The 13,515-nt window shown below is 42.5% G+C and overlaps 2 protein-coding genes across 2 annotated transcripts; one reads left to right on the top strand and one right to left on the bottom strand.

The window, feature by feature from the left end:
* Positions 1 to 4,255: 4,255 nt before the first annotated feature.
* LOC124681954 (chorismate mutase 2, cytosolic-like) lies at positions 4,256 to 6,689 on the top strand. The gene is made up of 5 exons (XM_047216753.1): positions 4,256 to 4,665; positions 5,722 to 5,808; positions 5,881 to 6,024; positions 6,118 to 6,210; positions 6,322 to 6,689. Exons 1-5 carry the CDS (start codon positions 4,390 to 4,392, stop codon positions 6,571 to 6,573), a joined length of 852 nt encoding a protein of 283 aa, XP_047072709.1. The 5' UTR covers positions 4,256 to 4,389; the 3' UTR covers positions 6,574 to 6,689.
* A 119-nt stretch (positions 6,690 to 6,808) lies between these two features.
* LOC124681848 (zinc finger protein 346-like) lies at positions 6,809 to 11,553 on the bottom strand. The gene is made up of 3 exons (XM_047216660.1): positions 11,400 to 11,553; positions 10,752 to 11,041; positions 6,809 to 9,109 (listed from the first exon to the last, which is right to left on the bottom strand). The coding sequence occupies exons 1-3, from the start codon at positions 11,473 to 11,475 to the stop codon at positions 7,163 to 7,165; spliced, it is 2,313 nt and encodes a 770-aa protein (XP_047072616.1). The 5' UTR covers positions 11,476 to 11,553; the 3' UTR covers positions 6,809 to 7,162.
* Between the last annotated feature and the right edge of the window lie 1,962 nt (positions 11,554 to 13,515).

Raw genomic sequence — 13,515 nt, 5'->3', positions numbered from 1 at the left:
TTACCGAGTCGAGCCAAGCTGGGATTTTAAGCGCGTTATGTTAATGAGTTGAGTCGAGCAAGCTCGTTAACTAACGAGTAATTGCGAGTTGAGTCGAGTTGAGTTGAGTTGGCTTGATATCCACCCCTAGTAAGGTTATAAGATGGAAAAGCCTTTGTCTCGGTTCAAAAGTTTATGTTAAGTGTTCCTTAGAGTCATAGAGGCAGTTATCTCTCAGTTTACATTAGAACACACTTCTACGAAATGGAAATCCAAGATCGTTAATCACGACCCATGACTATCACAGTTATGCAAGTTTTCTGCATGATGCTAGGTTGCTTAATTCTGACGCTAAAAGGGGTGGTTTAGGTGATCCAGGATCTTCAGAACGTCCATAACCCTCCCTCGCGACAGCATAACCCTAGCCCAGGCTTTGCGTAACTCCATCCGCATGCAAGAACATCGTGCACGCTGTGCACTGTAGTACTGAACAGGCAACACCTACCAAGCTATCACAGTCAGAAAGCCAAAGTATAGGCACTAACCCTATCTTCTAGCTTTAGAGTTTTGTACAGACTAGAGGAAATGGCCGATAAATATGGTGCCACTAAGCTTTCGCGCACTGCAGATGAAACGACTGCCACTGTTACTGGGTGCTTTCCATGTACATCTTTACTGAAATTTTTTAATGGCACGGGTAGCAGCCACGGCTGTGCAGGATAAATAATTCCTGATTGCAAAGTGGAGAAACACCTATTTGTTGTCAGATGGAACGCCCCATTGCATTAGATACAAGGCTCAGCAGAATTGGGTGGTTACCAGAAAATGCAGAGTTTGCTAATTGTATATCATCTGCAAAGGGAAGACTGCGCTTTGCGATAACCCTTTTGCCAAATAGAAAACTTTTTTTTTTTGCGTAGATGGACAGGGAACGGGAGCATGGTAAACCTTTTTTTTCGTATGGTGCTGTTCAGATTATCTCTACAATTTGTTGGTTACCTTTGTTTTTTTGCGAAATAAGGAACGTAGCTCCAGCCTCTGTATCAAAGTGATACATACAATATTTATTACTTCATTAAAAAGGTATCAGTCTTAGCATAAACAGAGCACAAACTTATTACTACATATTTACATCTCAACAGATTTGTATAGGTGAAGACCTCAGATTGCGCCACCTGCGGGAGCATGGTGAGTAAAGCCCAAGAAGCACACGGGCTGCGAAGGGTTAGTAGCAAGCACCATGAATTAGCTATAAAGGCCCGGGAAGCCCCAACATGCTCCCTCTTAGCAGCCATGGGCGTTCCTCTAGTTCGACCAGGACGCCGCGTACAGGCTGCCGCACACACCCAAGCCTGCGGCGTTAAAGTGAGCCATGGCCCATCATCCTTTTGTCTTATCATTTTTTTTATTTGTATTTCCGTTTCAAACAAATATTTTTTAAATGATTTTTTTTTCAAATCATAACTTTTTTTAAAGTTTGAACATATTTTTAGGTTTAAATTTTGCAAATTCAAGTTTATTTCAGTTTAAATATTTTTTATAAATCCATATGTTTTAAAATTTTGGACATTTTCAAATTTAAACATTTTTTAATTTTGAACATTTTTTGAACTTAAACATTTTTATTTGAACATTTAAAATCTGAACATTTTTTAAAATCTACCTATTTTTTAAAAATAAACATTTTTTTAATCTTACAAAAAAAAAGAATCAGAAAATGAAAAATAGAAGAAACAGAGTAAAAAAATCGTCACAATGCCTAGCCAACCCATACCGCGCACGGGGTGTGTGGCGTGCGTTAAGCGCCGACCTGATCATCATATATCATTTCTAACCATAATGATAGGTGTTGCGTGAGGAGGATCCTCATGGGCTGCAATTGGAGCCTCCCGTTAATAGTTATAAGTGTTTTGTTTTCTATTTCTTTTGTAAATCTTATAATTACATTTAATATTTATGGATATAGTTTATACTAAAAACTGTGTAATACAAAAAAATATTAATGTTCATGTAGGTCTAACATAGTGTCCATATGTGTATGTATAAATGTTTATTTTGTTTCTGAATGGTATATGTCTAAATGTTTATGAGTTAGAAAATTGTTTATACGAATGATGAAAATGTTCATGTGTTATGAGACCAATGTTCATGCGCCATGCAAATAATGTTCATATGCAATTTTTTTAATGCATTTGGAAAACTATGTACATTTACAAAAGAAAAAATGAAAAAAATGAGAAAACGAACTAAAAAAGAACTAAAAATGTATCAGAATGAAGGAAACCGGAGAAGCAGGAAAACCAAACCAGAAATTAACAGAATCCCAATCAAAACTAGTCGTATCGACCGATCGATCGAGTTGATCACTTCCTTCTTTGTTTCTATTGATTGTTCATACCCACTATGTCGCTCTGCTACTCTTTCTATGACAGTACTCAGCTGGTCCTCTGCACCAAGTAGGGAAAATTCCCCTTACCACTGGAAGAAAAAACAATACCACACCCCATTGTTGAGCTCGATAAAGCCACCAATGTTATGGCGAATGGGTATAGATTCGTTGGATATGACGTTGATGGAACTCCGTCGGGGTTAGATTCGTCGCTGATGAGCCCGTGCGGCAAGTCATGGGACTCCGTCAGGAAGCGATAGCTAGTAGCAAGCACCATGAATTAGCTATAAGGCCCGGGAGCTCCTACATGCTCGTTCTTAGCAGCCATGGGCATCCCCTAAAAAAAAGCAGCCATGGGCGTTCCTATAGGTCGACCAGGATGCCGCGTACATACTGCCGCACACACCCAAGCCTGCGGCGTTAAAGTGGGCCATGGCCCATCAGGTAAAATCCTTTTTTCTTATCATTTTTTTATTTGTATTTCCGTTTTAAAACAAATATTTTTTTAAAATGAGATTTTTCCAAATCATAATTTTTAAATTTGGCCATATTTTAAGTTTAAATTTTGCAAATTTAAGTTTATTTCAGTTTAAATATTTTTTACAAATCCATATGTTTTAAAATTTTGGACATTTTCAAATTTAATTTTTTTGTAATTTTGAACATTTTTTTAACTTAAACATTTTTCAAATTTGAATATTTTTAAACTTAGTCAGAATGAAGGAAACAGGAGGAGCAGGAAAACCAAACTAGAAATTTCCTAGTTGTATCGACCAATCCATCGAGTTGATCACTTCTTTCTTTGTTTCTATCGATTGTTCCTCCTCACTATATCGCTTTGTTGCACACCTACTCTTTCTATGACTGCACCTAGAAGGGAAAATTCCCCTTACCACTGGAAGAAAAAGGAATACCACACCCCGTTGTTGAGCTCGTTGGATATGGCGTTGATGGGACTCCGTTAGGGCCAGATTCGTCGCTGATGAGCCCGTGCGGCAAGTCATGTCAAACTTCACTTTTTATTTATTTATGCACATATAGACACGCAAGCAAGCGCACATGAAATACACGGCGAGCTTCCATTCTCCATATGCACGATGGTCCTTGTCATGCAATCAAACGGAGATTTGATACATAGGCACATTCTCTTTTTGCTACAGTGGTTCTTGGAAATGTTGTGATAATTTTTAATCATTTTGACAGGCTGTAAAGACAAATGTTAAGACAATATTGCAAATGTACAATTTTTATGTGCATGTCTACAGGATATGCTGCGATGGTCAAACAGCCCAATCTTGTATTTCAGTGGATTCAGATGGCGGGACGAGGCCGATGGGTACCACGCTCCGCCCTACCAACGGAGAGCACTGCCAAGAAGAAACAGCTAAAGCACGGTGGATAATGCACATGCCGTTAAACACTAACATGCCACTATTTTTAAATACGAAATTGTTTAATTTCATCTAATTAGGTAGGCTAGTGCTTTCGCTTCCACTAGTTCAATTTCTTGGTAGAGGGTGACAAAAAGGTCCCCTAGCATAGGATCATGCATTTGCCAAATTTATCCGCTAGTATCTCCGAAGCTTTAAGCATCTCCTTTTTGCGGCGATGATAATCTTTATACGCTTGCAGGCAGGCGGGCTGCTGCTATGAGCTGCGCGCATATCCGTACTCCACATTTGTTCACATCATGTTTGACCTTATTATGCCATTGGACTTCTCATCTCTGAACCTTCTTCTTTCTCTTCAGCAAGTTGCACACTCCCTTCATTCAACGCAAATTAATATAAGGATATAGAGTGATAATGGATCATGGAGTCACATGCACTGTGCATACTGTCCAATTCATTCTCTATACTAGCAATCCGTTGCCGCCCACCAATTAATTTGTTCTCCAGTCGCTCACTTCTTTGACCACCCATCCGAGATATCCCTTTCGGGCAACCATAAATATCCAACATCTCTGAGTAGCTAATCATCGTCCTGTGGGTCTTCTTCTTCTCCTTCTCTCTCTAACACCAATGGCTGCGCACTCTCTTTACAGTTATCTCTTCTTCTGCAACTCGATCGTGGTGCTGCTCGTGTCCCCGTGCTGCGTGGGGCTTGGGCTTGACACGGTGAGGGACTTCCTCACCAGGGAGGAGGACACCATCGTCTTCAGCCTCATCGAGAGGGCCAAGCACCCGCTGAACCTCCCGGCCTACGAGGAGCACGCGTGGTTCGGCCCCGACGGTCGCCGGCACAACGATTCCTTCGCCGAGCTCTTCATCCGGGAGTCCGAGCAGATCCAGGCCAAGGTGCGGCCAGTCGTCCGATACGTTTCCATGACATGCATACATTATCCTCTGTTTGACTCTCGTAGGTACTAGCGTTCGGTTCTTCTGTTAATCTGTTATACTCATTTGTCAACAGTTGTGAGTTGTCTAACATGTTTTGACCTGAGCGTATGAAAACTATGGTCAAACGTTACAGGCTCCGGGGAAGGTGTTGACTGAAAACTAATACGCACTAGTACTCCCTCTGCTTCACTATTTAAGTACTAGTAGTTTATTAGGACAGTGACTCTATTTTCAAAATAGCACTTTGACCATAGATGTTTTTCTTTTCTTTCCTGGAGTAAAAGAAGTTGTTTTATGAAAAAGTATTTGTATGGATGGAAATATTCCATGATAAATATAGTAGTAACATGAGTTTGATATTGTCCATGTTTGTAATTTTCTTTTAGTACATTTATGGCCAAACTTTAGAAAACTGACCGGCATAGATTCTAAAACTGACCATTATGAATCGGTTGGAGTAATTAACTTCCAGCTTTTTAAAATTTATGTGAGGTTTGTGTTGGCCATGCTTATTTAATCTCACTTCGTACATGACCTACGGGCTAATTCCAATAATGTTCTGCTAAAATTATGCACGTTTCAGACTCAAACGTTATCAGTATCTCTACAATTTATAAGGCGCTCACTAGTCGAATTGATCAGTAGTATTAGTTACATGTATTAACAAAGTTTGATGTTCTATTTTCTAATGATATAATTTTATATTATATAATTTAAATCACATAGGTAAATTGATGACTGGTGAGCGCAAAAAGTAGTAATGTTCACTTTAACGCGAGAATGACAAAAAGCAGAACCTAAGTAATTGGGGTGAGCCAAATATTTTACTTTAAGCAAAGACAAAGCACACACTGTGGCAAAGCTACAACAGGCGTGTTCTACTTTCTGAATGAAGTCACCATTGTGCTTATACTGCCCTTAAGCAACCACACATATTGCGTGAATTGTGATCGAAGACATCAAAGACCGATTCATTCTCTAATTAAATCCTGCTGTTGTTTGGCGTGTCAATAGGCTGGAAGGTACCAAAGCCAGGAGGAGATCCCTTTCTTCCATTCCAGAGTGCCCTTCACACTGGCACCTCCATACAACTTCACAACCGTAAGCTCCCCATGCATCCTCCGTCTTTCTGAAACCCTGATACTGATCATATGCTACTGCCATGCAATCTAGGATCTGTATCCTGGGGCAGCATCTGTTAACGTGAATGATGTCATATGGGGCATATATTTCAACGAACTGCTCCCTCTACTGGCCAAGAATGGTGATGATGGCAACTACGCTGTAACTGCTGCTTCAGATCTTGCATGCCTGCAGGTGAAAAGAAATGCCACATTGTATCATGCTCTTTAAACCCATATGTGCATAATTCAGCCCAATTTTATGACAAATATCTCATCCATCTCACAGGCGCTGTCGAGGAGGATCAATTATGGGAGGTATGTCGCAGAAGTGAAGTTCAGAGCAGACCAGCAAAGATACACAGCTTTAATTGGCTCGAAGGTGCTTTGTCAATCATTTCATTGATCAGTTAAAAATGATCATGTAGTATAACTGATATTTTTTTTACTGTGTGATCTGTGTAAGCCAAGTGTAATTTCTCGTTTTATGCAGGACAAGGATGCTCTGATGAAACTGTTGACATCAGAAGCCCAAGAGAATGTGGTGAAGAGGAGGGTAGAGAAGAAAGCCATGGTGTTAGGCCAAGATATAACTTTGGATGGACCAACTGAGACCGGTGACACGAACAGTGGTCAATCCAGTTTTAAAGTTGCCCCTTCAGTAGTTTATAAACTCTATGATCAATGGGTTATCCCATTGACCAAAAATGTGGAGGTTGATTACCTGCTCCATCGCCTGGATTGAGCAACGCCTTTCTCTAGCCAGCTAACCTATTTGTTCACAGTTATTGACAGTTGTTACATATTTACATGAAGGGATAACGCAATAAGAAACATGCAGAATACCTGCATAATTGTGAAGCTCGTGATCTGTACAAAAATACCACTGCGAGTTTACATCATGCATATTAGTTTGCATTAGTGACAAAAATACCATGTTGCAGGGTCAGCATTGCCTAGGAAAGACAGTGCAAACTATATGCAAAATATGCTTTCCATTTCTCGTCTGCAAAGTACCAAATGTGAGGACATCTCAGCTCCACTCACATGATCTAAGTCTAGAACCTCTCAGGCCAACAAGTCTAATCAAACTTAGCCCCAAAATGGAAGAGGTCATACCATAAGACATCACAATAATAGGAGCTCCAAAATATTGCAGAAACTGCAATCCTTTCTACTCCCTCCGTCCCCTGAAACATGGCTTAACTTTGTCTAAAATTTAGATGTATCTAGATGGGACAGAGGGAGTATTTGTCTTACTTAAGTTTTGCACCATGTTCTGCGACTGTGTCCCAATGCATGCACCGAGAATTTACGATTTGTGTTCCTAACGACTAAGCTTGGGCTTGCAAGTTCCTTTCGTGCCTTCTGCCTTGAAGGTGACTCTTGAGGTCAGATTGAGATGCGCAGTCAGCATTGCAGAGGCTGCACACCCATCCTGGGACAGGTTTATGATTCTTGTACGCAAACTGGGGCGCTTTATTTTCATGCAGCTTCTCTTCAGTTCCCATGCCTTCTCCTTGGAGAGATTCTATGTTCTCTTGGTGCCTTCTGCCTCGGAAGTGGCTCCCGAGGACAGATTGAGATGTGCAATTAACATGGCAGATGGTGCACATCCATCTGGAGACAGATTTCTGGCTCTTGTCCGCAAATTCTTTCTTTTCGTGCAGATTTGCTTTAGTTCCCTTGCCTTCTCCTTGGAGAGCTTCTATATTCTCTTGGTGCCTTCTGCCTCCGAGGTGGCTAGCCAGTTCAGATTGAGATGTGCAATTAGCATTGCAGATGTTGCACATCCATTTTGAGGAAGGTTTCCGGCTCATGCCCAGAACCTGGGGCTCATTCTTTTCATACAGCTTCGCTTCAGTTCCAATGCCTTCTCCCTGTAGATCTTCTATGTTTTCTTGGTGCCTTCTGCCTCTGAGGTGGCTCTCCAGGTTAGATTGAGATGTGCAATTAGCATTGCAGATGTTGCACATCCATCTTGAGAAAGATTTCTGGTCCATGTCCGCAAACTGGAGCTCTTTCTTTTCATACAGCTTCGCTTCAGTTCCTTTGCCTTCTCCCTGGAGAGCTTCTATGTTCTCTTGGTGCCTTCGGCCTCCGAGGTGGCTCTCCAGGTTAGATTGAGATGTGCAACTAGCATTGCAGATGTTGCACATCCATCTTGCAGAAGGTTGCTGGCTCATGTCCGCAAGCTGGGCCTCATTGTTTGCATACAGCTTCGCTTCAGTTCCCATGCCTTCTCCCTGAAGAGCTTCTATGTTCTCTTGGTGCCTTCTGCCTCTGAGATGGTCCTCCAGGTTAGATTGAGATGTACAATTAGCATTGCAGATGCTGCACATCCATCTTGAAGATGGTTCCTGGTTCATGTCCGCAAGCTGGGGCTCTTTCTTTTCATACAGCTTCACTTCAGTTCCTTTGCATTCTCCCTGGAGAGCTTCTATGTTCTCTTGGTGCCTTCTGCCTCCGATGTGGCTCTCCAGGTTAGACTGAGATTTGCAATTAGCATTGCAGATGCTGCACATCCATCTTGGGGAAGGTTTCTGGTTCATGTCCGCAAGCTGGGATGCATTCTTTTCATACAGCTTCGCTCCAGTTCCCTTGCCTTCTCCCTGGAGAGCTTCTATGTTCTCTTGGTGCCTTCTGCCTCCGAGGTGGCTCTCCAGGTCAGATTGAGATGTGCAAGTAGATTTGCAGATGCTGCACATCCATCTTGAGGAAGGTTTCTGGTTCATGTCCAGAAGCCAGGGCTCATTCTTTTCATACAGCTTCGGTTTAGTTCCCTTGACTTCTCCCTGGAGAGCTTGTACTTGGTGCCTTCTGCTTCTGAGGTGGCTATCCAGGTCAGACTGAGATGTGCAATTAGCATTGCAGATGCTGCACATCCATCGTGAGACAGGTATCTGGTTCATGTCCGCAAGCTGGGGCTCTTTCTTTTCATGCAGCTTCGCTTCAGTTCCCTTGCCTTCTCCCTGGAGAGCTTTTATGTTATCTTGGTGCCTTCTGCCTCCGAGGTGGCTCTCCAGGTCAAATTGAGATTTGCAATTAGCATCGCAGATGATGCACATCCATCTTGAGACAGATTTCTGGCTCTTGTGCGCAAGCTGCAGTGCTTTCTTTTCATGCAGCTTCTCTTCAGTTTCCTTGCCTCCTCCCAGGAGAGCCGCTATGTTCTCTTGGTCACAGTAGCATTTCGTGTCACAGATGCTGCACATCAAGGACGGACTTTCTGCAGTCCGTTTCCTCTTCATCCCAGAGATTGCGTTTTTGCACAGCTTAGACTGCTTAATGGAGTTCTTATTAGCAAGGAAAAATGACATGAATAATCTTATTACCATCTCCAACATACAAATCCGACCAGTTAAGTATGAATATATTATCACCTTTACTGGAAATATATGATATAGCAAATTTCAGTACCATGAAAGATCTGCATAGCTTAGAGTGCAATTCACCTGATGGACATATTCTACATTAAATGCATTTTGCTAAGTTCCCTTATCTACCATTCAACTTATGCTGTGAAAAAATTGGCAACATATGCAACTGGCTGATATATGTAGCTGTGTTGTACAGTTGAGTGTTTAAGCATAAATGTCCGTAATCATGGTATTTGGAGCAGAGCATCTACAAGCTCCATGGCAAGCATTTTATGCATCTAACAATAAGGAAGGCCCATTTACCTAGAAGCAGGTATTCACTTTTACATATATAACTGTTAAAATGACACCATGTGCAAATTACAATATTACATTGCTTCTCCGGAGCAAAGCAGATCCTAAATTTAGGTCACACTATTGCTAGCACTCTAGGGCAAGACAAATATTACTAAGGAAAGGGTTAGAAAACACAGTTGTAGTTTTGGGTATAGGGCGAGTAAATTTGGCTACTAGTATCTTTATTTTTCAATAAAGATATTATCTTTCAAAAAAATCAGATACTCAAAACGATATGCGTGAATTTGACTCAAGTACTCTGACAGTAAGAAATGGAAAGTTGTGCTCACAATTGTGTTTTAAAGATCATGTCAATGTCCAAAAGGATAGCTTTTAGGGAACCAAAATGGATATTAAAGTATCAAGCATAACAAACTATTAAAGGCATGAAATCTACGAAACCATTGTAGCCTAGTAAGAACAACGGTAACTATTTTGGGAAAATTGCATTGTGTACCATGTAAGGGTTAAAAGTTAAAACAGAATTATAATTATGACCACATTATGCATCATAAAAGCCTTCAAAATGCAGGTCGAACCACATTCAGATATAATGATTTTGAATGTACAGTATGGTGCAGTGTGATGGTTTCGAAAAATCTGGTTCAACTTGACATCTTTACAGATATATGGTCGGAGACAGAATTTACTCCTTTTAGATGAAAGGCATAAGTAGAAACACTGGGAACTAAAAAAAAAAGAGTATAGCATCAGTAATATATTGACCATCAAACAATTCTAGAGGCTAGTTTCTCACAAGGTCGCTATTGTACAGGCAAAAGGCAAATGCCTTAAAATACAATGACTTGTATAGATCAGTCTATTGAAATCCATCACATAAAAAATGCAAAAACCAAACTAATGGATGCTTAGCGGCCATCCAGTTAGTCACATGACAGGTAATCACAAATTCAATAGTGCTACAAGGTGGATTCGCACATGTTTAGAGAGCATAATGCATAGTAAACTGGAGTTGAGAAGAGAAACCCTACAACTTTTGAGCTGAGATGTGGCCTGGTCAAAAAAGTGCAGCCAATATTTGGTAGGACAGTAGCCTGATTTTAACTTAATGTTTAACACATATGAGTTGGGAATTAAACAATCATGAAGATAGCAGCATCCTAGCTATACAAAACATATGCATAATGATGAATAAAATCGTATAGGAGAATAGAATTGGACATCTAAGAGATAAGCAGCCACTCACCCCAACGATTGGTGCATCCTCCTCGCTCGCCACCCTGCGCCATGGTGGTTCATACGATTCCATGATCTGATCTTTAATATGCAGTCTCGACGTCGATGCCCCTGAAAGTGACAGGGGCACGTCGAGCGGCTCCCGATGCGGCGAAGAGGATGCGCCACCACCGTACAAGCTGAGTTCACGCTGGAACTTGGCCTCCAGCTTCCACCTCTCGGCAAGTTCGGCCAGAATGACTTGCTGGAGAATGCCCTCGTGAAAGTGTTCCTGGCGGAGTTCGTCTATCGTCATGTGTGCTGCATCCCCAACGCGACAGCTGTTAATTTCTTCAATACACTGAACTTTTTAACCGACACTAAATCTCTAGCCCCCCTTTTTCCGAACATTAATAATTGCACAGATGGATCCAAACATGCCCCCCTTTTTCCGACCGACAAAAATCCTTTTAAATTAAATAATCAAAATCGGTTTAGATCCCCAAAGACGAGGAGCTGTTCTTCCGTACTACTCTGTCTAAGAAAAGGAGAGAAGAATGAGAGTAATGCCTAACAGAAAGGTTAAGATCCCCTTTCTTCTGAGAACAAGAACAATCTGCTGGTTCCAAGTTCCAGCCGCGCAGACGAAGACAGAGAAATAGCTCCATATTTCCGTTACCGTCCGGAGAAGGGATGCGCATGCCGTAGATGTCGTCGGCGTCGGCCCCAGCGGCGGCTCGGCGGGCGAAATCCATGGCTGGCGACAATGGTTTTGGCCTTTGGGATTTTAAGAGGGAGGGGGTGTGTTTCTCTCTCTCCGCCTAGTAGACGGAGAGCTAGACGGCGCACGCCGGTTTCCCGTTTCCACTTCTCGGCTTTGATCCCCGCGCCTTACCCCACCCCTCGTTCGTTGCTTTGGTAACTGCGAAAGCATAGTTTGGAAGATCTAATTTGGTTCATGGATGCACATAAATTTATTGTGTAAAAATATTTTAAAAATGTTAAAAAATTCTGACATAAAATTATGTACGTGCATCAAGACATTCTACGTTTGTACACAAGTTTTTCGAAAAAAGAAATTTTTGTATACCTAAAAAGATAATTTTAATGCTACAACATGACTATTCACAAAATATTTTTTTAACTTTATACAACAGACTGTTAAAAAATACATTTTCCGGACAATTCTGTGCAAACATAACGTCAGGATGCCACTGCAGACATTTTATTTCAAACTTTTAACATTTTAAATTTTACTTTTCATGCATTTTCATAATAAGTTTATATGCACCTAGGTGACCTAGGAGCCAAAAACACCACCTCTCTTAATTTAGCCTTTCCAATCGAAAAATCCGTTGTTGTACTCCCTCCTTCACAACATATGACGTATATAGTTTTTCAAAATTAAACTTTTCAAGTTTGATCAACTATACAAAAAAAAAGTGTCAACATTTGTAATCTAAAACCAATATTATTAGAGCATCTCCATCGGCGATCTCAATAGCCCCCAATAGCTCTATGAGGCTCCATCATTGCTTTTAGGCCACCGACGTGCCCCAAAGTTAGCTAGTCGATTTTAAAGCCCAAAAGAAGAGTCAATAATCCGCGGCACGGCCCCAGCCCGGTGGGAATCGGGCGCGCCAAGACCACACCACGTCGGGATTTCGCACCACGGTCCCGCCCCCAGCCACAAACAACAAAACCCCACACCATTCTTTCCTTGCATCTCTTATCTCGCCGCGCCGCTTCATTTTCTCACCCGCTCGCTCCGGCCGAGTCCTGAACCGCTCTAGATCGCGCTGAGAGCATGCTCTCGCCCTCACCATCGCTGCTTCAGGCATGCCTGTGAAAAAGAAGGCAACGGCATCGGGAAAGGCGCCAGCGGCTCACCAAAGGCCCCCGGTGATGCTCACGCGTTGTTAGAGGAAGAGTGCGGCGAGCATTCAATCCGTGCACATCATCACAAATTTCTCGACTAAAAGGCCATGGTTGGCGAGGCCGCACGGGTCCAGCTTAGGAGGCGCGCTGTAACATCCCAACCTTGTGTTTATAAATAAATGAGTAATCATGTGCATCTCATGCATGTAGTTTGCATTTGAGTAAATTTTGCATCAAAGTTTAATAATTTTCAATTATGCTAATCTCTCTCTGTTTCTTTCTCCTTCAAATCTTGCAAGTTTTTCAAAATAGACAACATGGTTTTGTTGTCATTCAACAATTCCATGTGTGTATTACTTCTCTGGCAAAATTGAGTTTCAAACAAAATTCAAGCAGATTTCAAATTTGAATTGATTTGGAAAAACAAAAACTAGAAAAGGGAAAATAGAGAGAGACCTCCTCTCTCTTCCCTGGGCCGCAGCCCACCTCTCTTTCCCTCTCTCTTTCTCTCTGGCCGTGGCCCAAGTCGGCCCAGCCAACAGCCTCACCAGCCCAGCAACTCCCGCAGGGGGGTTTTTGCAAAAAAACCTTCTTCCCCGCGGAGCCAAGCTGTTGGCTGGCAGCACGCCGGCCACCCGATGGCCTGGCCGGCCCAGATCCTCTCTGCCGCCTTCCGGCGGCTATAAAGGCGCGCCGCCACCACCCCGAAGAACCCTAGCCCCACTTTTCCCCTCTTCCGCGCTCTCCTGCGGCGAAGAAAACCCTAACCCTAGCTTCTATGTCGGCCGGCCTCCGCCCGATTCCGGCGCCGGCGAGCGTCCCCGGCCACCGCCGACCCCGCCGTCGCGCTCCTGGTGAGCTGCTGGTCCTCCCCGTGCCCTCGCCTCGCTCCCTCTCCCCCTCTATCTTCGCCCCCA

The sequence above is a fragment of the Lolium rigidum genome, chromosome 1 (assembly GCF_022539505.1).
Source record: "Lolium rigidum isolate FL_2022 chromosome 1, APGP_CSIRO_Lrig_0.1, whole genome shotgun sequence".
NCBI lineage: Eukaryota > Viridiplantae > Streptophyta > Magnoliopsida > Poales > Poaceae > Lolium > Lolium rigidum.
The sequence above is the reverse complement of the archived record's forward strand: the minus strand, read 5'-3'. Positions and strand labels throughout refer to the sequence as shown.

Coding starts and splice junctions, on each gene's coding strand:
- LOC124681954 (XM_047216753.1), top strand. CDS start 4,390: ATGGCTGCGCACTCTCTTTACAGTTATCTCTTCTTCTGCAACTCGATC. Junction 6,025..6,117: donor CAGATCTTGCATGCCTGCAG/GTGAAAAGAAAT, acceptor TCCATCTCACAG/GCGCTGTCGAGGAGGATCAA. Junction 6,211..6,321: donor CAGCTTTAATTGGCTCGAAG/GTGCTTTGTCAA, acceptor CGTTTTATGCAG/GACAAGGATGCTCTGATGAA.
- LOC124681848 (XM_047216660.1), bottom strand. CDS start 11,475: ATGGATTTCGCCCGCCGAGCCGCCGCTGGGGCCGACGCCGACGACATC. Junction 11,042..11,399: donor GCGCATCCCTTCTCCGGACG/GTAACGGAAATA, acceptor TTGGGGATGCAG/CACACATGACGATAGACGAA. Junction 9,110..10,751: donor AGGATGCACCAATCGTTGGG/GTGAGTGGCTGC, acceptor TCCATTAAGCAG/TCTAAGCTGTGCAAAAACGC.